The 22,205-nt window shown below is 39.4% G+C and overlaps 2 protein-coding genes across 3 annotated transcripts in view; one reads left to right on the forward strand and one right to left on the reverse strand.

The window, feature by feature from the left end:
* Positions 1-43: 43 nt before the first annotated feature.
* On the forward strand, positions 44-3,160 carry COA6 (cytochrome c oxidase assembly factor 6). 2 transcript variants are annotated; one of them, XM_080997830.1, is made up of 3 exons: positions 44-185; positions 1,976-2,121; positions 2,655-3,160. In XM_080997830.1, exons 2-3 carry the CDS (start codon positions 1,978-1,980, stop codon positions 2,748-2,750), a joined length of 240 nt encoding a protein of 79 aa, XP_080853956.1. In that variant the 5' UTR covers positions 44-185; positions 1,976-1,977; the 3' UTR covers positions 2,751-3,160. The 2 variants fall into 2 exon arrangements, with proteins under 2 accessions (XP_080853956.1, XP_080853955.1); XM_080997829.1 differs by lacking the exon at positions 44-185 and adding an exon at positions 445-596.
* Positions 3,161-3,350: 190 nt separating this feature from the next.
* TARBP1 (tRNA guanosine 2 -O-methyltransferase TARBP1) overlaps positions 3,351-22,205 on the reverse strand; it is a 31,361-nt gene continuing 12,506 nt past the window's right edge. The window contains exons 12-30 of the mRNA XM_080997604.1: positions 21,564-21,739; positions 20,209-20,306; positions 19,212-19,373; positions 17,934-18,124; positions 17,178-17,430; positions 16,905-17,093; positions 15,071-15,270; positions 13,900-13,971; positions 13,001-13,121; positions 12,153-12,263; positions 11,614-11,763; positions 11,218-11,304; positions 8,986-9,182; positions 7,424-7,505; positions 5,993-6,164; positions 5,612-5,797; positions 5,082-5,206; positions 4,351-4,487; positions 3,351-3,696 (exon numbers count right to left, since the gene is read on the reverse strand). Coding sequence (XP_080853730.1) covers positions 3,537-3,696; positions 4,351-4,487; positions 5,082-5,206; positions 5,612-5,797; positions 5,993-6,164; positions 7,424-7,505; positions 8,986-9,182; positions 11,218-11,304; positions 11,614-11,763; positions 12,153-12,263; positions 13,001-13,121; positions 13,900-13,971; positions 15,071-15,270; positions 16,905-17,093; positions 17,178-17,430; positions 17,934-18,124; positions 19,212-19,373; positions 20,209-20,306; positions 21,564-21,739 — 2,869 coding nt within the window. The 3' untranslated portion in view covers positions 3,351-3,536. The remainder of the gene's footprint in view (positions 3,697-4,350; positions 4,488-5,081; positions 5,207-5,611; positions 5,798-5,992; positions 6,165-7,423; positions 7,506-8,985; positions 9,183-11,217; positions 11,305-11,613; positions 11,764-12,152; positions 12,264-13,000; positions 13,122-13,899; positions 13,972-15,070; positions 15,271-16,904; positions 17,094-17,177; positions 17,431-17,933; positions 18,125-19,211; positions 19,374-20,208; positions 20,307-21,563; positions 21,740-22,205) is intronic.

Consider the following 22,205-nt stretch of genomic DNA (forward strand, 5'->3'; position numbering starts at 1 on the left):
GCGTAAGTGCGCACGCGCAGCCTATAACGCAGCAGGCGGAGAGAGACATCCTCTCTTCTCCGCCTCCGCGTTATCATAATAAGCTCAGGCGCTCCATGTTAGCTGCGCATGCGCTTCCGGTGTGTTGTGTGTTCGACACCTGGATGCACATCCGGGCTTTTCAAGCTCAGCCGGAAGTGCGGCGGGTAGGTGAAGGCGTCGCGTGTAGAATCCTCACCTTGTCTGGAGGTCGGGAGCCTGGCTTCCCGCAGAGGAGCGGCCGCTTCTGTCGGGCGGGGAGACCCTTTTCAGCCCTTCTGCGGGCGGAGAGGAGGAGGTGACTCCCAAAACTGCAGCAGCCGAGCGTGGAGGGCAAGCAGAGCCTCCTCCGCGCGCTTCCCCTGCCTTGTGCCCACTTGGCATCGCTCTCCAGGCGCGGCGAGGGCGCGGGACTCGGTCACGCGGCGCCTTCCGTGCAGGCGGCTCCGCGGGGCCCCTGGAGGGAAACGGCGGGAGAGACCGCGCGCGCTCCTTTCGGCGATTCACTGCAGAAACTGGACTTTGGGGATAGGTGCCCTGGGGAGCCCCGTTATTTAGCCCCGAGTTCAGCAGCTCAGGTTGGTCGCGTGCAATGTGGCAAATGCCCAGCAATACAATGTTTTTCTTAAAACTCTTCACCTGACAACCTGGGATTGTTTTATGTGCCCAATGCAGGTGGCAAACTGTAGGGTTTCTAGTGTTCAGTAGTTTTGTACGCTGTTTGTACGACGAACCAGTCTTACATGGTGTTAGTGTTCTTGAAATACTAAGTAACAGTGCACTGTAGACATTGTTGTCTGCTTTTAAGAAGATTGCGTTTCAGAGAGCTTATGAAATGGTGCCTCCTTAAACATAAGGTGTGGCAGGTTTTTTTACTACAGTTAAAATCTCTGGGCTTTAGACTCTGCTGTGAACCAAACAATGCCAACCTTGGAATCTCAGTATATTTATGTAATAGTAAGGCAGATTGTGGCCCACACAATTGCACCCCCTCCAAAGGCTCCCAAAACATAAGCAGCACCTGCTGGATCAGATAGATGGCCCATCTAGTCCAGTGTCTTGATCTTACATTGGCCAACCAGATGCCCATTGGAAGCCCAAAAGCAGGACATGAGTCGAACAGTGCTTTACATGCTAGAAAAAAGCCAGCTCTAACCCTAGTGAGCTCCTGTAACCAGAAGAGGTGGTGGTAGGTAAGGGCTGCCAGCAGTTGTGCCAATGTCCTTATATAAGGGGCAATATATGCAAAGTATGGTAAAGCAAAGCTCAATAAAGCAAGCTGTGCCTGAATTTAAATCACCTGAATCTTGGTCAAGAATACTCTCTTAAAATGTGAATACTGTTATTGCTTTCACGAATTCAATTTTTAAGAGATTTCAGCTCTTCACACTCTTTCTAGGTTCTTCTGTCTCCACTGACCACCAGACCACATTGACTGGACAAGGCTGTGACAGTCCTTTCGGGCAATTACTGTCAGGATCATCTGCTATATGCTATAGGGCGGGGCAGCTAATTTATGACCCATTTTTGTTGGATTACTGCTCCTATCAGCCCCCACCATGGTCAAGGATGATGGGAGTTGGTAGTCCAACAACCCCTGGGGGGCTGCTGGTTAACCATCCCTATTTTAGCTGTTCACAGTTATAATTCAGATAGCTGACATAGGCCTTTAACTGCTTTCTTGTAACTGTAACAATGTTGACAGGCTACATATAAAGTATCAGGCTTCACAGCCTGATTATCTTTTCAATTCAGTATTGCCCCCTTATAAATACAGTGCCTTTCAAAATATTTTTTTTTAAAAAAACACACTTAAAAAACATTTTACATTCAACATTAGACTCAAGTAAAAACAGTTTAGGTTCAATAAAGTGTAGGATTGGATGGTGACTTGTTATGTTGTAAGTTATGTTAAGTAGTTCAAGAATAACAGCGATCTTTTTGTTTCTTGTGACAGAAATGACAGCTCCATCAATGAAGGAAAGGAAGGCTTGCTGGGGAGCTCGGGATGAGTATTGGAAGTGCTTAGATGATAATATGGAAGAGGCATCGAAGTGTGAGAAACTTAGGTGCTCTTTTGAAAATGTGTGTCCACAACAGTGGGTAAGCAGCACAAATCCCCCCCCCCCCCAAATATTCCAGCATCTCCTGATAGGACTGAGAAAGACTTCCTGTCTGAAACCCTGAAGAGTCACTGGAGACAACATTAGGCTATGTCTGACTCTTGTAAGGTGGCTTCCTAGGTTTCCAGTATGTACTTGTCTTTACCAGCAATGAGATAAACCCTATAAACTGGCATAGCACTGATAGGGGTGTAAAGCGTAGTGTTCTGTATCAAATACCTCAAGGGTTGTGTGAGCATCTCAGAGATATTTGCCTGACCAATTAGGTAGGGTTGATTGTGGCACCCCACATTTCACTGTAAGAAGACATTAGAACTGTTTGGTAATAGAACTAGGGGAGAATTCTCCCTTAAGGGAGTTGAGGACCCTGAAATGCTCAGAGTACATCAACATGGTTACATACCCAGATCTGAAATGCTGCAATGATAATCAAAAGAGGTCCTTCCTGTTTTCATTACACTAGAATTTTACTGTGTCAATCTCATTTCCTAACAGCGATCTTGTTCAAAACAGGTTAAATATTTTGATAGAAGAAGAGATTATCTAAAATATAAAGCAAAGTTGGAAGCAGGAGAATTTCAGCCTTCAGAGACAACTGAGAAGTCATAGCTACTCATCAGCTTTTATAAATACAGCCACGACAAAGGAGCTTGCAGAAGAAGAGCACTTGAGTGATACTTAAAAGTGTCAGTATCAGTAAAGGACAGTGATGGCCTATAAATAATTTCAAAAGCTATACTTGTTTATCTGGCATCGGCGTGAAGGCTCCTAGCCTGTATGTACTTTGAAGTGCACGGTGAAGAGAAGAGGCTCCCAACCACACCTCATTGAAGTTGCTACTACCAATAAAGGGCAAATTGGTGCACTGTATCTACTCAAATGTTACACTGTGAGTTCATTACCAGTTTCTTCTTTCAAGTAGTTTCCTTTGTATTAATAGAACGCTTACATCCATTTTGATAGTCGATCTTCACAAGTGAATAAATAAAATTAGCCAAATGCTAGTTATTGTGCAGTCATGCCAGTGTACACATTGAGTCTGTTTGCATATTAATTTGATAAAATAGGAGCATTGCCCCAGCAGCTCTGTGTATGGTTGAAGGGAACCCACAAACTTGAGTTGCCACCCTGCTACAAAATGGTTATTTGGAACCCACCTAAGAAGAATATAAAGAGATTTTTTCAGCAACATAATCTACACCAAGAAACTTGTATACTGAAAGAATATTTATCATCAATGAATATTTCAATACAGTCATGGTTTAAGGCATTTGAGTTCTTTTAAAAAATGAAGGCATGCAAAATACAAAACTTATTCTTTTGTGCAGTATCTCTACTCCATGAATTCCAAGCACCATCAGAGCAACAGCTTTGACAAGATTCATGTATTTCTCTTCATTCTTTTTCCCTGACGATCTGTTGCCTTATATATTCCCAAATGAGCAGAGCTCCACTTACATGGACATTAAGTGACCGGATAACTCCTTGCTGAGGAATTTCTACACAGGTGTCCAGCTGCTGAATTAGATTTGCAGGGATTCCCTCATGCTCATTTCTGACAAGAAAAGCACACAAACATATAACACAGTTAGCAGAGGGGGTGCAGTTCAGTCCGAGAGCATCTACTCAGCATGCAAAAAGACCCAGGTTTAATCAAAGGAATATCCAAATAAAATGATATTGGGTAACAAGACCCTGTCTGAGGAGTCACTGCTGCTACTGGGCCAGATAATGTTAATCATATATTTAGCAGAGAAGACAGCACTGTGATACAGTGATAACATTTCCTCAGTCCCCTTTCATAAATAATATTGCTTTTAAGACAGATCAATTGCAGTTAATATGACTCTTGCCTCACTCCCTAAAAATATTGCTCAGTGCAATTAGCTGATGTGTTACTGTTTTACATCCATTTCAATTACATGAAAAATAAGCCTACAGCCCTGTTGAATGGGGAGGACAAAAATATCTGGAATGAGTGAGTTCTACACCAGGGGACCATCAGAAATAAAACTACAATGACGGACAGCTGGGTGGTTGAGGCCTTCATATATTTCTATTCTAGTCCTATTCAGCCACTACAGTAAATGGGAACAACAATTATAGCTGATCTTTTCATTTTCCTCAAACTCTACAATTCTCAGCTTTCACTACCAAAAAAATTATTTAGAATCATTTTATATTTAAAAAGTTTTGTTTTTTTATTTACCCCAGCAGCAAGAGGGATTTCTCTGGAAAACAATATTCTGTCAGATCACAACTTTTAGCCGTTTGCTCTACACCTATTATAGTGTAGCCTTCCATTTTCTTCTGCTCCAAATAATCAGCAAGCTGGAATGGCTTTACCTGCGCATTTATTTATTTTTAGAAAAGTGAGATTAGTATAGAAATGTTTAAATGCAAACCTCTATTAATATACAGTACAAATAGCTGTATCAGTCAAAATATGTCAGATTTTGATCAGCTGAAAGGCTAACATCATGTGGACCAATACAGTATCCTTATAAGATTCATAAAGCCACACTGCTAGGTTCAATCACTCAAAACAAAAAAAGCAGGGATCAGGTTGGGAATCCATCTAGTGCAGCAACTCGTTTCCAACTGACAGCCAGATGCCTCCATAAATGCCACAAACAAGCTATGAAGACAATAGCCCACACTCCAGCAATGCTAGTCAGAGATATATTCAGGAACACACATGCTTAACGTTCCCATTAAAATCAAAGAAATGTCAAAGTGCTTAACCGTAGTAAAACAGCCAGAGGCTCAGCCCAGTCAATCACAGGAAAGAGTTGTAAAGGTAGCAGACTAATACATAACACTTCAACACTAGCATAAAGAATTTTAATCCCATACAATGTTAGGCAAGCCCATTCATGAAAAACTGAGGCAAGTTAAGTTACATTTAAGTAGTCTACAAGTAATATACTCTTTGCTCACCTCAATAAGGGAAAGCCATTGTTCAGCAGAAACACTGAGGTACTGAAATTGCTTGTCATTTATATAATGAAGGCTGCCAACAATGAGAGCCGACACCCCAAATATTTCACATGTACGACACAAGCCTACAAAGAAGCAGAACACTTTCATTTAATATGAGTCATATTTCATTAATTGAATGGCGCACTTAGATGCTGAAGAAGGGCATTCATGGTGGGTCTATCAGGCTATACAAAAATACAATAGCATGACTCACTCTTCCCTTAAAGATCTTAAACTAAGCATCATCAGCCTATAACATGGCCCTGCAAACAACTAATTACTACAAGTGGCTACACTAATTTATGGTAATGTCAGGGGGAAAAGTGAAAGGCACTTCTCTTTTGTGCTGTAGTTTGAATGATTAAATGCAATTTCCATTGGAAATCCTTTATATAGAGAGGTTGAATATATAAAGTTTGCTTTAAAAAAAATGTAAGTCACATAACATACTTTCAAGTACTGGTAGTTTCAAGTGGGTAAGATCTTACCTCCTAAATTGGTAGGTTTATCAATGAGTGAAGCCACTACAATCAGTTTATTGTTTGCTTTTCCAAGTTTAGTAGCCCGATCTTGAAATACAAGCTCCAGATCAGGAGTACTGTCCTTCCAAGGAATTATCTTTTTTTGAACATCTGTCCATTGCCTTTGGCTGCTTGATTCAGCTGAACTCAAACCTAAGATTGAATATTTAGTTACCTGAATGCAACAAACTCTGCTGAGAATCCTAGCATATTAGAAATTAAATACTGAGGGCAGATAATATTCTTCATAACCATTTAACATTTTGTGTTGTTAAAATACTGCACAATTAATTTTAAAAGAAGTATATAAAATATATGTGACTATTTAAGCCAGCACTAGTTATTTACCCAAATCTTGCTGAGACCAGTCACACTGCTTCAGATCAAGAAGTGAAGTTCGAGAATGAGAGAATGGAAATGTTGAGCTCAGTGGGATGTCTGTGAATGCTTTAAATTTAGATAGAGAAATCAATTCCTCTTCTGCAATTTCTGAAAGATGCGGCAAGGTGTGAAATATTGTCTGAAAAATAATATTTGGAAAATTGAACTAGCACTGAAAATGCCGAAGTATATTAGCCATGAACCAGTCGAAGTGAAGCATTAGTGCCCTATTATAATAAGAGAAACAAAATGATGATTCGGTCTGTCCTACTGATATTTCAGTGTACAGTCGTACCTTGGATCTTGAATGCCTTGGCTCCCGAACAAATCAGCTCCCGAACAATTGAAACCTGGAAGTGGGTGTTCCGGTTTGTGAATGTTCTTTCGGAAGTCCAACAGGAGCTTCCTGCAGCCAATCAGAAGCAGCGCTTTGGTTTTTAAACGTTTTGGAAGTTGAACAGACTTCCGGAATGGATTCCGTTCAACTGCCGAGGTATGACTGGGCTTAAATCTCATTGACTTTAATGGAAGGCAAGCATATTTAGAGTACAACCCCACCTGAAATGTCAGTAGGGAGATAAAATGGACATCATATGGGTATATTAAGAAGATCTGCCGTATCCAAAACCTTCCCACTCTCCTGACATTGGAGGGAAAATACCAAGAGTTGGTGTACTTCGTGTCTTGCCACCCTGGTCAGGAGGACTCTGGATTTGGCGGTTCTTCCACCATAAATTCTCCACCCTAATTGAACTGCTCTGCCCACCTTCTCTAACTGCATAATGGCAATCCATAAAATAAGACATGTTCCAAGTAAGTAGTCATTTCTCAAAGCACACGCTTCTATATGAGGTTCAGGGTTGTGTACATCCTGTGGTTGCAAAGAAACGTGAAATTCAGACCCTGGACTTTCATTTTCTTATTTAATGTCTGTTTCTAGCTTTTATGAATGTGTATAATATTTGATAAAATTTCAAGAAACAGAAGGGGTTTAGTGAATTTCCAAATATCTGGGGTGCGTGATTTAAGGGTCCTGTAGCAAAAGCTGAATAAGGAAGCAATCATGTATTATCTGGAAGTAAGTCCTGTTGAGAACAATGGGGCTTATGCCTGTGAAGACATGCACAGGACTGAACTGTACATTAGGCAAAGTAAGCACACATATAAAAACAAAATGGTGCAGAATTAGGATAACTCTGGCAGTGAGTTTGATGTTTTCAACACACACACAAAAATGCCTTTGCTTAATTACCCAAGGTCATCCAGTTAGTTTCTTGAATGAGTGGAAATTTGAAGCCATGTCTCCTTGATCACACTAGCAGTGTCATTAATTAGACAGATCTAAGGTTGTTTTTTTAAAAAACAAATAAACAAACCACTGAATATTTATGTACTTACCTCAACACAGTAATCCTTAAGTGGATGAAAGTTTTCAAAGAAAAAGTGTTTTTGGATGCGCTGCCAATTCTTTTTAGCATTCCTGCATTGTAAGGATAATATTATGATGTACGACAAGAAAATGTCTCAATAAGCCTCTTTTTAGAAGGTTACCAAAAGGCAATCCTAACCATGTATATTCAGAAGTAAGTCCTATTTAATTCAATGGGGCTTACTCCCAGATAAGTTGGGTAAGGACCGCAGCATAATTCTTCTTTTTTTATATTACGATTTGGTCACTTTCCAACTAGTAAGCACACAAGGGTAATTATGAGGTATTACACAACATCGCCTCGATCAAGGGAATTTCTTTGTGGTGCAGAAGAACTAAAAGAGCTCCACATGGTTTCCTTTCACACTAAGCTGAGGTCTCTCCGCTGAATAAATCACATTTGAGCATACACATATCTGTGAGTTAGATTCTATGGCTGCGACTCATTGATTCATTGTTAAAACTCATTGTTTTAAGCAATACGCATCACAATTCTTCCAGCCCTTTTCTGTGCTGAACACTTGGGGCAAATTACATATTGCAGCTGCTTTTTATGGAATTTAAACAGTAGTTCCACGATCTGGCAGTGGAAGCAGCTACAGAACAAACAGCTGGGAAAACTCATTTGTGGGTCTGTGAATCACAACATATATATATATATATATATATATATATATATATGTTATCAAATTTAGATCTTTATCTTGTCCCATTTCAGAGGCTCTGGCCAGGTTAATTATAATATAATATAATATAATATAATATAATATAATATAATATAATATAATATAATATAATATAATAATGAACTATATTCAAAGGATTAAACCTTCTTCCCCAGACCGGGCATAGTTCAAAGTTGCAATTCTAAGCATAATCACCTCAAGAGTAAGATCCACTGAACTCTATGGGACTTTCTTCTAAGTAAAAATGCTTAGGACTTCATTATGATTTGTGTTTATATACAATGAACTATACAAGAGCAATCCTACTTTATACACCTACACTGTTATTACTTGCCTTATTTGGTTCACCACTTAACATTCTTCCAGACATTAAGTCATATATTAATGCAGCACTTTCAGATCAATTTAACCTCACAGTCTCCCAAAGAATAAACAAATTGCCACACTATTGGTCTCTCCCTTTTACTCCACAAACCACCAGTATCTTCTATCTAATCCATCAATAATAATATGGAAGTGATTGACCTATATTCAAATAAGTGGAGTAAGTCAGTTTATTAAAATTCAAGAGACAAGCAGTCTAGTTTTCTGTTTCACAGGCCAGGTATGCTTCTGATGAAAAAGAAATCCCCAGACATTTTTCATAATTTCACTTTATCTGTTACTGCTGAATTTGGTTTATTTTAAAATGTTCTACCTTGTTCAGATGAGACAACACAACTATGGGTATAACAAAGTGCTCCTTGAGAAAATTAGATTCATCCATAAGTGGTCTAGAAAGTGTTTTCATTTTGGAGCATCACTAGTTTCAAAGCAGTATTTTAAAATAATTATGAGCTACTAACCCTGTTCCATGCATGCTTTCTGCTTGATTGAGACTACATTCAATAACTGGAGCTAAAGCTTCAAAATCTTCCACACACAATGCTTTGCACATTCCCCAAATTTTCTTAAGGGCAATTAAAGCATAAAGTCGAACACTGAAATTGTGATGGAAACACCACTGTAGAACAACGACGAGGGCTTTCTTTAAGGCTGGTGTCTAGAGGGAGAAAGGCATTCCTTTAGTAGTTCATACATTTCTTGTAAGAAGCAATACAACTATATGTAAGAAGTCGTATAACTATAACTCATCTAATTCCTAATGAGAAACATTTTTAAATTGACATGGCAATGAGCTGGAAGTTCAACTGAAGTTTTATCAAGAAATCCTACATCCAAACATAAGATTTACTCCAGCTTTTAGTCCATATAGAATTATACTTCTATGCATAGCCTTCAACTCTTAGCTAACTTGCAGCATTATAAACCAACATATATCTGCAAATGTATATTAATTTTAATAATTAATAATAAATTGTCTTCCATCATTCAATAACATATTTTCAAAGTGGCCTACAAATTAAAAACAGAACAAAACAAATGCCAAAACATTGCAAAGTAAAAACTATTAACATTTCTTAATATTGCTAAACAACAACAACAACATTTTATTTATACCCCACCCAACAACAACAACAACAATATTTTATTTATACTCCACCCATCTGGCTGGGTTTCCCCAGCCACTCTGGGCGGCTTCCAACAAAATATTAAAAATATAATAGAACATCAGACATTAAAAACTTCCCTAAACAGGGCTGCCTTCAGATGTCTTCTAAAAGTCAGATAGTTGTTTATTTCCTTGACATTTGATGGGAGGGCGTTCCACACTACCGAGAAGGCCCTGTGCCTGGTTCCCTGTAACTTCACTTCTCACAATGAGGGAACCACCAGAAGGCCCTCAGAGCTGGACCTCAGTTAACAGACCAATACATTCTAAAGCAGGCACCCGCAAACTCGTCCCTCCAGATGTTTTGGGACTACAGTTCCCACCATCCCTGACCACTGGTCCTGTTAGCTAGGGATGATGGGAGTTGTAGTCCCAAAACATCTGGAGGGCCGAGTTTGGGGATGCTCTAAAGTGAACATTAGTGTTGTGATGTTACAACGTAGTTATTAAAGAGGCTGGAGGCGGGGGGGGGGGGGGGGCTGTTTTCACGTGCAGCCTAAAAGTCCTAAGTACCGACGCTATGTGCACAGACCTGGGGAGGACATTCTAGAGCCAGTGCATCTCTGCTGAGAAGACCCGATTCTCAATCACCATTCACTAACTTCTGTAGCTGGAGGTATCTAAAATAGGGCCTCTCCAGGTGACCTTAATGAACATGCAGGCTTGAATGGGAGCAAGTGGTCCTCAAAATACTGAACTTTACAGGTTGGAACCACTTATTTAAACCTAGAAATGCATGGGGAACCAGTGAAACTTTTAAACATCCAAAATATGGTCCAAATGACCTGTAATAGTCAGCAATCTAGCCAAGTGAAGGCATGGGGGGGGGGGGATTCTGCCAGGAGGGGTAAGATGAGTAGGGTGTGGGGGAAATGGATACAGAAAGGTTTTTCTCCCTTTCTCAAAGCACCTGAACCCAGGTCATCTAATTAAGTTGAATGGACAAAATGAAGTACTACTTCACAGCATATAGCTGAACTATGGGATTTGCTACCACAAGATGTGATGGTCACCAATATAAATGGCTTTAAAAGGGGATTAGACAAATTCATGGAGGACAGAGCTATCAGCAGCTACTAGTCATGATAGTCATATTCTACCTCCAGAATCACGGGCAGCATATCTCTGAATACCAGCTGCTAGGGCAGGCATAGGCAAACTCGGCCCTCCAGATGTTTTGAAACTACAATTCCCATCATCCCTGACCACTGGTCCTATTAGCTGGGGATGATGGGAGTTGTAGTCCCAAAACATCTGGAGGGCTGAGTTTGCCTATGCCCGTGCTAAGGGATTAACAGCAGGAGAGACAGCTACTGCACTCATACCCTGCTAGTTGGCTTGTAATTGCTATACAGTGGTTTGCCACTGGTTTGGAGTAGATAGGCCTTGGTCTTTAAAGTTTCTGAGTGGTCTTGAAAGGCAGCCCCGTAAAACACATTGCAGTAACCTCAACAAGATATAGTTAGCGGATTATTATTATTTGTTCCCTACACCCCATTTCTTAGTTTCAACCAAAAAAATGTACCTTCTCAGATATATTTTGGAGAATTACGTCAAAATGTGACATCACTGCTAAAAATGTGCAAATGCTAGTTTTAAGCTGGTCTTCACCCTGAAAAATAAGCCATGTGTTAGTATCAAGGTTTCCCAATGCATGTAGTTCCTTATAGTTTAATGACATCTTATCAACCAATTTTGAACCCAGAAACAGTCATTCATGCCTCCAAAATACAGGGGCTTAACTGTTTTAACACAATTATTACATATATTATCAACGTCAATATATTCAATGGTAAATGCTACCCCTGTCCCTGGAATCCATTTAAGAAAAACAAAATTAATACTTGAAAAGTACTTAAGGACTCAATAAAAACATATATGATTTATTCACAATTGAACAACCAAATACCTTACTACTCACATAGTTAAAACAATCCCAGAACTTTTGAAGAAAATGAGGAAACTTATGTAGAATCAATATGATATTCCATTCTATTAAGTACTTTACTGATGCTTGATTATTACTATGTCCAGCTTGTAGAATCCTGTCAATAGTTCTTGTTAAAATATCCTAGATAAAATAACAGGTATGAAATCAATTATACTTTGTAAACCTACATCAATCACACACAAACACACTACTCTTTCCTTCCTAGGGTTTTAAAAGGGTTTTCTTTCAAAACAGACAACAAACTAATAAAAATAAAAAGCAGTAAAAGAGCAAATGAATCATTTCAATTTAGCCAGTCAATTAAAAAACTAATAGTACAGCCACAAAAGCAGCCTACCTTCTTAATTCTAAGCAATTCTTCTTAGGGAAATTATATGCTGGAAGGAAGTCTTACATACTTGTGGTACTATGCACCCCATTTTATAAATAGAAAAGCTGTTTTATTAATTAACTTTCCCTTCATAAGTAATAAAATAAGTAATAAAAACAAATGCTATGAAAAACAGTACCTCATGAAGTTTTGGAAACAGAACTAGCAATGTCTGCCACAGTCGATTTTTAATTCTGTGTTGTAAGGAGTTCACATAATAGCGGTTTTTTGATTTGGACATGAGTTCACCCTGCAGAGAATATAAATTTGCTCAAGCTGAATGCTTTGGTACTTTAGTTTCTTTCAGTTCTGGTTGAAAAGGTTAATCACAAGGGAGAGTCTAGGTCAAAAGGGCAGCAGATGCAGGACACTTCTTCCTAGCACCTCCAAGCTGGAGGAAAGATCACTGAATGCAGCGATTCGCAAGTAAGGAAGACCCTGTACACAACTCTCATAAAGATGACAGTACTCTAGCTGCAGAAATACATCATGGATTTGAACACTGTAGATATCTACAGTATACACAGAATGCAAAGAGGAGTTTTGGTTCTCAAAAGCAACAACTATTAAAATCTAGTGTAGCTCAATCTAGTTTTAGAACTGGTTCCTTCTTCAGGAGCAACCTTACATATTCTAAAGCAGCTAACACAAATATCTGACGTAGCTAACACAATGCTGCTGTATATCTTGCCCCATGATTAATAGGTGTCATATAAGCAGCAACTTTTGGATAAGGTGCTTCACTCACACACCCCAGGCTTTCACATTTTCCATCCATTATTTTCCATCATTTTCCATCTTATCTTTATTACAAGCTACAGTGACAGCAAAGCAAGCAAAGAAATGAAGGGCACGATTGCCACAAAATAATAACAGTATGGAACTAATGTCTGTGAGGGTAGGGGGGCTGCTATGTCCCCAGCAACCAGAGCAGACCAACTGTCAAAGCCAAGACATATGCACAAAGCACCATAAACAGATACCTACCCTGTCAAGTAGTTTCATCACAAAGTCTTCTATAAACTTCTTGTGCAATGTATTTGTCTCATCCAGCAAGCACAGAAATTTGATGGCGCAAACTCTCACATAATGGTCATCCCTGTTCGTACTGTAATACAATATATTCCTTTTTTTATCCTCTGACCGTGTGCTCCCTTTTTTTGCATTAGTCACTCTTCATTTCAGCTTTATATTTCAGTGGTGCAAACATCTACTTAAGGGAGCAACAATAATTGCTCCCCCCCCTTCTAATTTGGCTGGGCTGCTAGGATAAATCAAACACTTGCATTTTTACAGGCAGATGCCCTACCAGGATCAAGTTTGAAACTGTGGAATTAATCTTGTTGCAGCTATCCAGCATGATTTATGCCATCAATCAGGAATGAGGAATCTGAGGCTGGGGGAGCCAAATGTGACTCTTATAGCAAGATTAAGAATTTACCTAGCTCAACATGCTGTTTCTGTCTGATCAAATCATGGAAACAAAATCTAAAGAGCTATTTTACACATGTCCAAAAGGCTTTTGGCATGCCTAGGAGGGTTTTCACTCCCCATCTTCAAATGGCAAACAACTTCTGAAACTCTGCTCAGTTTCAAAAGCATGGAAGACTGCTGTTCAAAACACACAAGCCCAGAATCCCATTGGATGAACAAAACTAGTTGTGTAGTTCTCTGGATCCTGGCTATAGTGTTTGTAAGAGCACAGTTTCCTTGTTATTTTCTTTTTCATGATGACTTCCTAGCACCCTGCTGTTTAGATAATTTTTTCTGAAGCACAATTCAGGAAACAATGATTCAGAAGAAACAGAAGTGGGGAGATGAATGTTATGAATGGTACAGATACAGTGAATTATAACTATTATAAAACCAGGTGACGAAATACCGACCTTTCTGTAACAACATTTGCTGCACATTCATCTCCAAGATTTTCTATAAAAGCACATACTTCCTGAACGAGTCTTGATGTATTTAAAAGGAGAAGAAAAAAATATATATATTTTTCAATATTTACTTATTATAGTTTAAGGTTCCCTGCCATCATAAATCCACATAAAAGGGAGAAATTTCTTTGTTCTACATTATTAACATAAACATGATAATCATACCAATCTCCTTCACCCCCAGCCTTTAAATAGATGATACAATAAAGCAGGAAATTTGTGCAGAGCTTCAGAAACTAAGGTTTGCTGGAAATGCAGTTCACTACCCTGAGAAATTAAGGACTCTCCATATTAATTATGTTTCTATTTTTATAGACTTGTTCTAATTTCTATTATATGAAAAGTCTGGTATGTATTGTACATATCTCTGACCCCCATCTTGTCTCTGCTTCAATATTTCTAACCTGTTTCCTGTGAGGATTTTGTTTATGCTTCATTTTGCATTTAATAAAATAATGAAAAAATAGATAAATCCATAAGGACAACAGAAAGTCTTGTGGTACAGATCCATGCAAAATAATACATAATAAATGTACTGATCTTTAAGATGACACAAGACGCTTTGAAGTCCTGCTTGCACAACAGGATATCCTCTTCCTCTTCTCCCTCCAGGCTCAAGATCTCCTGAGGAGGATCCCTAGACCCTCAAGCCAATACAGTCGTACCTTAGAAGTTGAATGGAATCAGTTCCAGAAGTCCGTTTGACTTCCAACATGTTTGAAAACCAAAGCACAGTTTCTGATTGGCTGCAGGAAGCTCCTGCAGCCAATCGGAAACTGTGGAAGCCCCGTTGAATGTTCGGCTTCCAAAAGAATGTTCAAAAACCGGAACAATCACTTCTGGATTTCAATTGTTCGGGTGCCAAAATGTTCAAGAACTAGGCTGTTCGAAAACCAAGGTATGCCTGTATTGAGGTTATGCAGAGAGCTGGAGGCAGTAGAAGAGGAAAGGGAAGCCCCATTGCTCAAGTGAACTTTGTTCCCCTTCTGTATAGACACCATTGGATACAACCCTTTGTTATTTTTGCTACAACAAAAACCAACTCTGGAAATTATTACATAAATCAGCAATACATTTCCCAAGTGCAACACAAAAGTAACATTGCTTTTGTTTTTACCTTTGATCACGCCTGAAAACAGTTCCAAATAAACAGGCCTCTACTACAAGTTCACTGTAATTGCTAGCATTTGAAAAAGCCTTTTCAACAGCATTCGGGTCATCAGAAGTAGGAAATAGCCAAGACTGACAGCAGTAAGTCAACAACATATTAAAGACGCCAGTCCTCATTGAAGACATTTCAATCATCTGAAATATGATCTTAAAGAGGGGGGAAATCATTTCAATCATTTACTGGTTTTAGCATATTTTAAAAAAAGCAAGTCTTGTTTCAGTGGGTACAAATGAGTACCTCTGTAAAAGCAAGTTAGCATTAAAAGTTCACATTTTGCATACTACTGTTTTAAGAAACATTTTTCTCATATACTCTCTTGCATTTTAAGAAGTTTAAGAAACATGGATTTGAAGTAAAACAAAAGCATACATAGTTTATATAGTTATACAGTTAAACCTTGGTTGCTGAACGTAATCTGTTCCGGAAGCCCGTTCGGCTTCCGAAATGTTTGACAACCAAGGCGCGGCTTCCGAATGGTTGCAGGAGCTTCCTACACTCAGCGGACGCCACGCTGGACATTTGGCTTCCGAAAAATTTTCAGAAACTGGAGGATTTACTTCCCGGTTTTCGGCGTTCGGGACCCGAGGTTTGACTGTATAGCATACATCGTTTATATCCTTAGCTGTCATTTTTACACAAGTCTGATGGGAGGCAGCTTATATTCTGCATAGGTACTGTCAGGTGCTGGTGTGGTTGCTCGAGAGCAAACAGGCAAGACTCCAACCTGTCTTTTCCAGGCTTTATTATCTGTACAAAACTATTTTCAGTGCAGAGTGTTGCAAGTCCATGCCTGCTCAGTTGCTAGCAGAATCTGGGAGTGGGGGGTCCTTATACCTTCCCCAGCATAACAGTCATGGGACCCCCATCCTTCTCCTCCCCTCTCTGCGCCCAAACCTACTGCGCTGAGTGGGCGCTGGCAAAGGGGGACTTGCCTCCCCTCCGCTTTGCTCAGGCTCGGTGTTAAGGCTCTCCCTAGCATCTTCTGATCCCTGCGCCCCTTCCCCACTGGAGGTGGGGCTTCCCTCCTTGCCCGAGGAAGAACTGCTTCGCAAGATCTTCGGAGGCTCCCTGTAACACAGTTGCCCTTCCACCTCTCACCTCTGAGCTGATGGCAGTTCCCTGACAGGTACATAGGAGGTGGCCTTTTACCAAGTGAGACCATTGGTCCATCTTCCTCAATACTGTCTACACTGAGTGGCAGCAGCTTTTGTAGTTTCAGGGAGGAGTTTCTCCCAACCGTACCAGGGATTGAACCTATGACCCTCTGCATGCAAAGCATATTCTTTACTACTGAGCTACATCCCTAGATTTAGTGGTTAAAAACATAACAGCAACCAAGCTTCCATATACTTGCTTCATGCTGACCTGGGGGAATGCTCAATTAAAGATTATGAGCAAGTTTTGAAAATCATAGTTCTTAAACAAGATAGCATAAGATTTTGCCTGGGCACAGGGCCCTTTCACATGAGCTGCCATCATATCAGAAAGTCTCTAATTGATTGAAGAATCTCCGAACTGGGAAACTAGGTTACCAGCTCCAGAACAACCTAGGATATTAAACCAAATTAAAACAATGATTTGATTCTGGCTTCTTCCAGAGTTAGTAACCATAGTTTCCCAGTTAACCAGGGGATTCCAAGTTTAACCATGGCTCAAGGGCTATGTGCAGAAGCAGAACACTTGTGCACACCTAACAGGTTAACAAGCTGAGATACGATAATCTGAACACAACTGCCAAGAATAGAGATTGCAGGAAGAACAAGAAATGTAAAACGTTTACCTCTTTTATCCTGGTGTATGCCTGACTCTTGTTCTTTGCTGCGGCAGCAAGAATTTCAGGATCAAACACAAACTGAACAAAAGCTTTTAGATTGGGCCAAAAGATCAGCTGTGTGTTACTAAGAGCAAATATAATTTTCCATGCTAAGTCAAACGCCTCTATGCACAGAGATTCAGAGGATTCCAAAAGCTAAAGGCAAAAAGAAGTAGCATTTAGTTTTTCATAAAATATAAAGCCATGTAATAAAGTCAAACATTGTTTTAAACCATTTACCTTGGAAACGACTATTTTCATGGAATGAAACACAGGTAAGATATGATCAGAAGGAAGAATTGTCACTGCTTCCAGTGCAGACTGTAAAATTCTTGTGCATTTTTGAACATCTGGCAAAAAGTGCTCTCTATATTTGTCCTTAGAAAGCTTTTGATAATTATTTAGAACAAAATGAAGACAAACCCACTGATCATGTATATAACACGCTACAATTTTCCCCCATCCTTGATGAGATGCTGGCTCTTCAAGATAACTGTAATAAAAGTTGAAAAATATTTCAGTTCACCTTTGCTTTTTTTAAAAAAGAGAAATGTACTGTATTGTACTCCAAGGAAAGGAATAGACTAAATTAAATGTCTAGCAACAGCTCAAGACCCAATAAAATTAATTAACAGCACAACCCCACAGACATAACTGGGAACATACTTCCAAGCTCATGATCACATAGAATTTAACTAAGGCTGCAATCCTAACCTCACTTACCTGGGATTAAACTTCATATAAATCAATGGGACTTACTCCTGAATAGACATGGTTAGGATTGCAGTCTAAATCCTAAGAGTAAAATGCTTACATATTAGGAAATGGGATAATAGGAACACATCTAGAACACGAATGGCAGAAGACTAAAGAAGCCTTTAAGGTATTCTGCTTTTATATATATATAAAGGTAGGATTTAAGAAAACAGATAGAAGTTAGAATAGTAGATTTCTCTCCAATTAAAATTTGTTAAACAAAGTGATTAACACAAATACCTATCTTTTTCCATACTGCAAGGCTTCTTTAATACATGGTTAAGTTGAGCACAGGAAATAGTTGTTTTTAGGGTTTCAACAGCTGGGAGAGATTCAAGCTGAAGATCTGGCTTCTGATCAATAATTTCACAAATCACACTTAGCGATGCCATACTCACTACCTTCTGAATCTGTTCCCCAAGTTTTACCTCCTGAAAGCGAAGTTACACAGGTAATTTTCAAACTCTTACAATGTGTTCTAATAAAGTATGGAAAAAATAAAAATAAATAACAATAAAAATAATTATGCTAGTCTGAATATAGAATAAAAGGTCGGTTCCACATTACCCTTTGACTCTTAAATATATTAAAGAGTTCAATTTAAAAAAGTAAGTGACACATTTTATATGTAGCATTTCAGCAAATGAGGTAGATGAAGAGAAGCCCCTTTTCCTCCCCCAGCATATATTCAGCTGCCAGGTGGTTTGAATAGATTAGATTAACGTTGTGAGGAGGAATCATGGCATGTTCTACACAAGATGGAGACAAAGGGATGGGAACAGGGCCTGTACAGCGAAAGTAGGATATGAAGACTGGGCCTGAAGGAAGGTGTTGCCTTTGGGTTGGAGGAAAGCAGCAGGCTGGGTATGGAATTAGGCAGGGACTCTATTTCCTTCTAATGTCAAATTGTAAGGATTTGTATAATTGCCACGTGAACCATCTAACACAAGATGATTATCAGAAAATGTGGCCACTTTTTATTTCAAGGTTTTCCTCTTTCTATACCTATTGCCCAAACTCTTGATATCAAAGCACAAATAGAGAAGTGTGTGAGTCTCGCTTTACATTCCTTTTCACTAGCTACATTGAGGTATTTTGTACTGGCTTGGAGCCAAAGCGGCATCACAAATTCTTTTTGAAACTTCCCACCCACTTTCAAAAGCAATTTGCCATTAGACATGGAGGGCACTTGGCTCAGGTAATCAGTTTCACGGCTCTTTGGACCCTGGCCCTAATAAACTGATCTGGTCTTATTTCAATACAGCACTAAAAATTGGGATATCTGACCATAGTCTGCTTTCATTACTTTTAGACCACACATCAGAAAACTGGAAAACATTAGCTGGTAAATGTATCTGTATCTATTATGGCATATCAAGAGTATTTGGTTTTCTACTGTAAACAGAAGAGTGCCACAACATTTTAAAATCCAAGCTGCTCTCTTCTCCTTTCAAAAGTAGTACAAAGGAGTATTTTGTGAAAATATGTGCACTGTGCCTAAGCATTATGACTCAATACCTTTTCACTATTTCCCTCTTGAACACTGCAGAGAGAGGTCTTTATCAGAGAGGAGATGAAGCTGCAGATCGATGGTCCTTTTTTCCAGCCATTGACTGAGCAAATGTTCATCAGCTCTGACAACACTTCTAGATATAAATTACAGCGCTGCAGATCTGAAATCTGAAGGGATACGTTATTACAGGTGTCCATTAAAACAAAACCTAGGAGATACTGTCTGCACAATTAGTTACTTTAATATTAATGCCAAGTTCCAAAGTAGCTGCTTTAGACATGCTCAGTATAATTTTTGACTTTTCTTTAATTGGCATGTTGCCTCCAGGCCACACCATAGATTGCCTTGAAAACAAACAAACAAATCTCTGTTTCAAAAGCAGATTGCCATGTGACACAGAAGGCTGCTGATATAAGATACATTTGGGCATGCAAAACTATGTTGATGGTTAATTAGATCCAGATCTAATCATTCTTGGTCTGCAGAGAGCTCTTCAAAGCATTAACAGAGCCCTAATGTCCTTCCGTCCCCCTGCTTGGCATGAATGCACGAATGTGCAGGCAGGCAGCATGCAAGAGCAGGTCACAGAATCAAAGGTCTGCATGTCCCCATCCATCCCCACATTCTGCTCAAGTTATGGCAGGCAACTGCTTCACATTAATCTAACAGCCTCAATGGCCTGGTTTGCACTAAGCCTCAGTTAAAAACCAGTGTGAATACTACACCAGCTCCTCCATTACAATAACGTGACAACCAACATACTCATTTTAACTTTGTGACTGGATCTGCACTTTTGCATTTGGTTTCAAATATTTTTACATGGCTAGAGAGAAATTTTAAAACATCTGTTTTGGTAAATGCTTTTCACAATGTTTGTTGACAAAGCATTTCTCTTTTAATTTTTTTTCTGAACATTCCAAATGAATACACTTTCACAATATTGCTACCCTTCTGAATTAAAATAATAATAATTCCAAGCCAATATTTACACTAAGTACTTACAGTATTTAATTCATTTGCTGTAAGTCTTCTGAGGAGAAAATCCAAAATACTTTCTGTGGCAGTCATAAATGAATTCTGGAGAAATGCTATTATCCCATCTGTATGAAGATACATGTAATTAAAATACTGGTAGTACCATTATTCCCAAAGCTGAACAGTAAGCCTGCAATTTATGCAAGGGCTGCATTCCGGGGATTGCCCCTGAAACCAAAATTGTGTCTAGCCAAAACTCACTGGGTTCAAGAGCAAGTAGGATCGCCAAAGTCCAGGAACCCTGCCTGCTTTCTGCCCGGTTTTATTGAGTGTTTGGGGTTTTTGCCATGTGTGTAAAAGCTGAATGTGCACAAGTTAAATGTTGCAGGCTTACAGTATCATACACATGTGATGTAGTACACAATGAAATTACCATGGTAAAGCATATAATAGGATATATCATTCAAAATGACAGACACACACCCCAAATCACAGTTCACAGTCCCCAATTGCATGCTTTTACTTTAAAAAAAAAAAGTAGAATGCAGTATTAATCACCCCAGTTTCCAAATGTCTGGCATTCTAAAAGCAGCTCTTGGGGCCATTTTGAATGGCAATTTTAAAGAATTAATCCAGAGATAAAGCATGCTGAAAGGGGCTGGTAGAACCAAACTTTCCCACCCTCTCCCTTCCTCCACTGTCCTGAAAAGCCTCTTCCTGTGGACAGGAGTGCCTATTGAATGAGGCGGAATGTGGGGCAGAGGCTGGGATGCTGGGTATAGGGAGAGATCCCTGAAAAGTAGAGGTAACTTCTCCCATTCTCCCCACCCTCCTGTGCCAGAGGGCAGCCCATTCAGCAGGGTCCCAGGACCTTCAGTAAGGACTTTGAGGTGGGGTGTGGATGTTGGGGGCCTGCTGATGGGAGGATGGGGCAGCAAAGCACTTCCACCAGCCCCCTTCACCTTTACCAAACCTCTTGATCAAACCCACAAAGATGTTTATAACAACAATTATATGTTAGAAGTACTTTTCATTCTGTATGCCTCATTCTAAAGAAAAATAGAACCCTTACTTGTAAGGCAAAACAGGACAAAGATTACCAGGTTTATCAACACTAACTGTATACCACACAGTGGCTTAATATGCCTATTTTTTTCCTGTGGTATCCAGATTATCTCTGAATTTAGATGTTTGTTAAGAATATAGTAATTCCTTATTAGATGCATTCTGGACATTTTTAATACGGCCATTTGCTTTTAATGTGAATTCCTGTTTCAAAGCGACTTACTACAATTTGTTTTGATGAGTCTATTAGCCTAATTTTGTTACACCAGTTAGAAGGGCAAGATTCATAAGAGCAACATACTGAATATACCACTAACCAACTCGTGGACTGGAACATTTGATTGAACAAGTCTGCAGTAGCTTCAATAGCAGCTGTAGGCTTTTATCGGTTTTCAGTGATGAGATGTAGGGATTAGTGCCAAGTTTCAGCAAGACATCTAGCAGAGGGTTTAGGAGAGCCTTCAGCTCAATCCGTTCTGTGCTGCCATTGACACTACACGAAACAAACATTAAAAAGAGAAACATATTCCACTGTCTGTATTGCTGACTTCTGGGTAGATAAACTGCATTCACCTTCCAACTGAGCAAAAAGCAGGAGAACATACCTCAGCCTACATTGTATGCTATCAAGCAGGAATGGTGTCACATTCGAACACCCAGTGCTGACACTGTTTATTTAGTTATTTTTAAAGAGTGGATAAACCAAACTTAATACACAAAATGTTCCAACATTTGTTTATACTCTGGGAAAACACAACAGTGGTTAGTAACAGATGACAGGAGGTTTTTTTGATAGCTGAAGGCAGTTTGAAAGACAGAAAGCTGCTTGTACTGGGGACAGATAACCAACTTTTGGCTCCCTCTCTGTCTCTCTCATTCTCTCTTGTATTATTTAGAAAATCTGTAAAGCCTGTTTGGCCAGAGACAACAGCGGAACAGAAGAAACACATGCAATGTGG

The sequence above is a fragment of the Podarcis pityusensis genome (genome assembly GCF_964106645.2).
Source record: "Podarcis pityusensis genome assembly, chromosome: 3".
Classification (NCBI taxonomy): domain Eukaryota; kingdom Metazoa; phylum Chordata; class Lepidosauria; order Squamata; family Lacertidae; genus Podarcis; species Podarcis pityusensis.

Coding starts and splice junctions, on each gene's coding strand:
- COA6 (XM_080997830.1), top strand. CDS start 1,978: ATGACAGCTCCATCAATGAAGGAAAGGAAGGCTTGCTGGGGAGCTCGG. Junction 2,122..2,654: donor ATGTGTGTCCACAACAGTGG/GTAAGCAGCACA, acceptor TGTTCAAAACAG/GTTAAATATTTTGATAGAAG.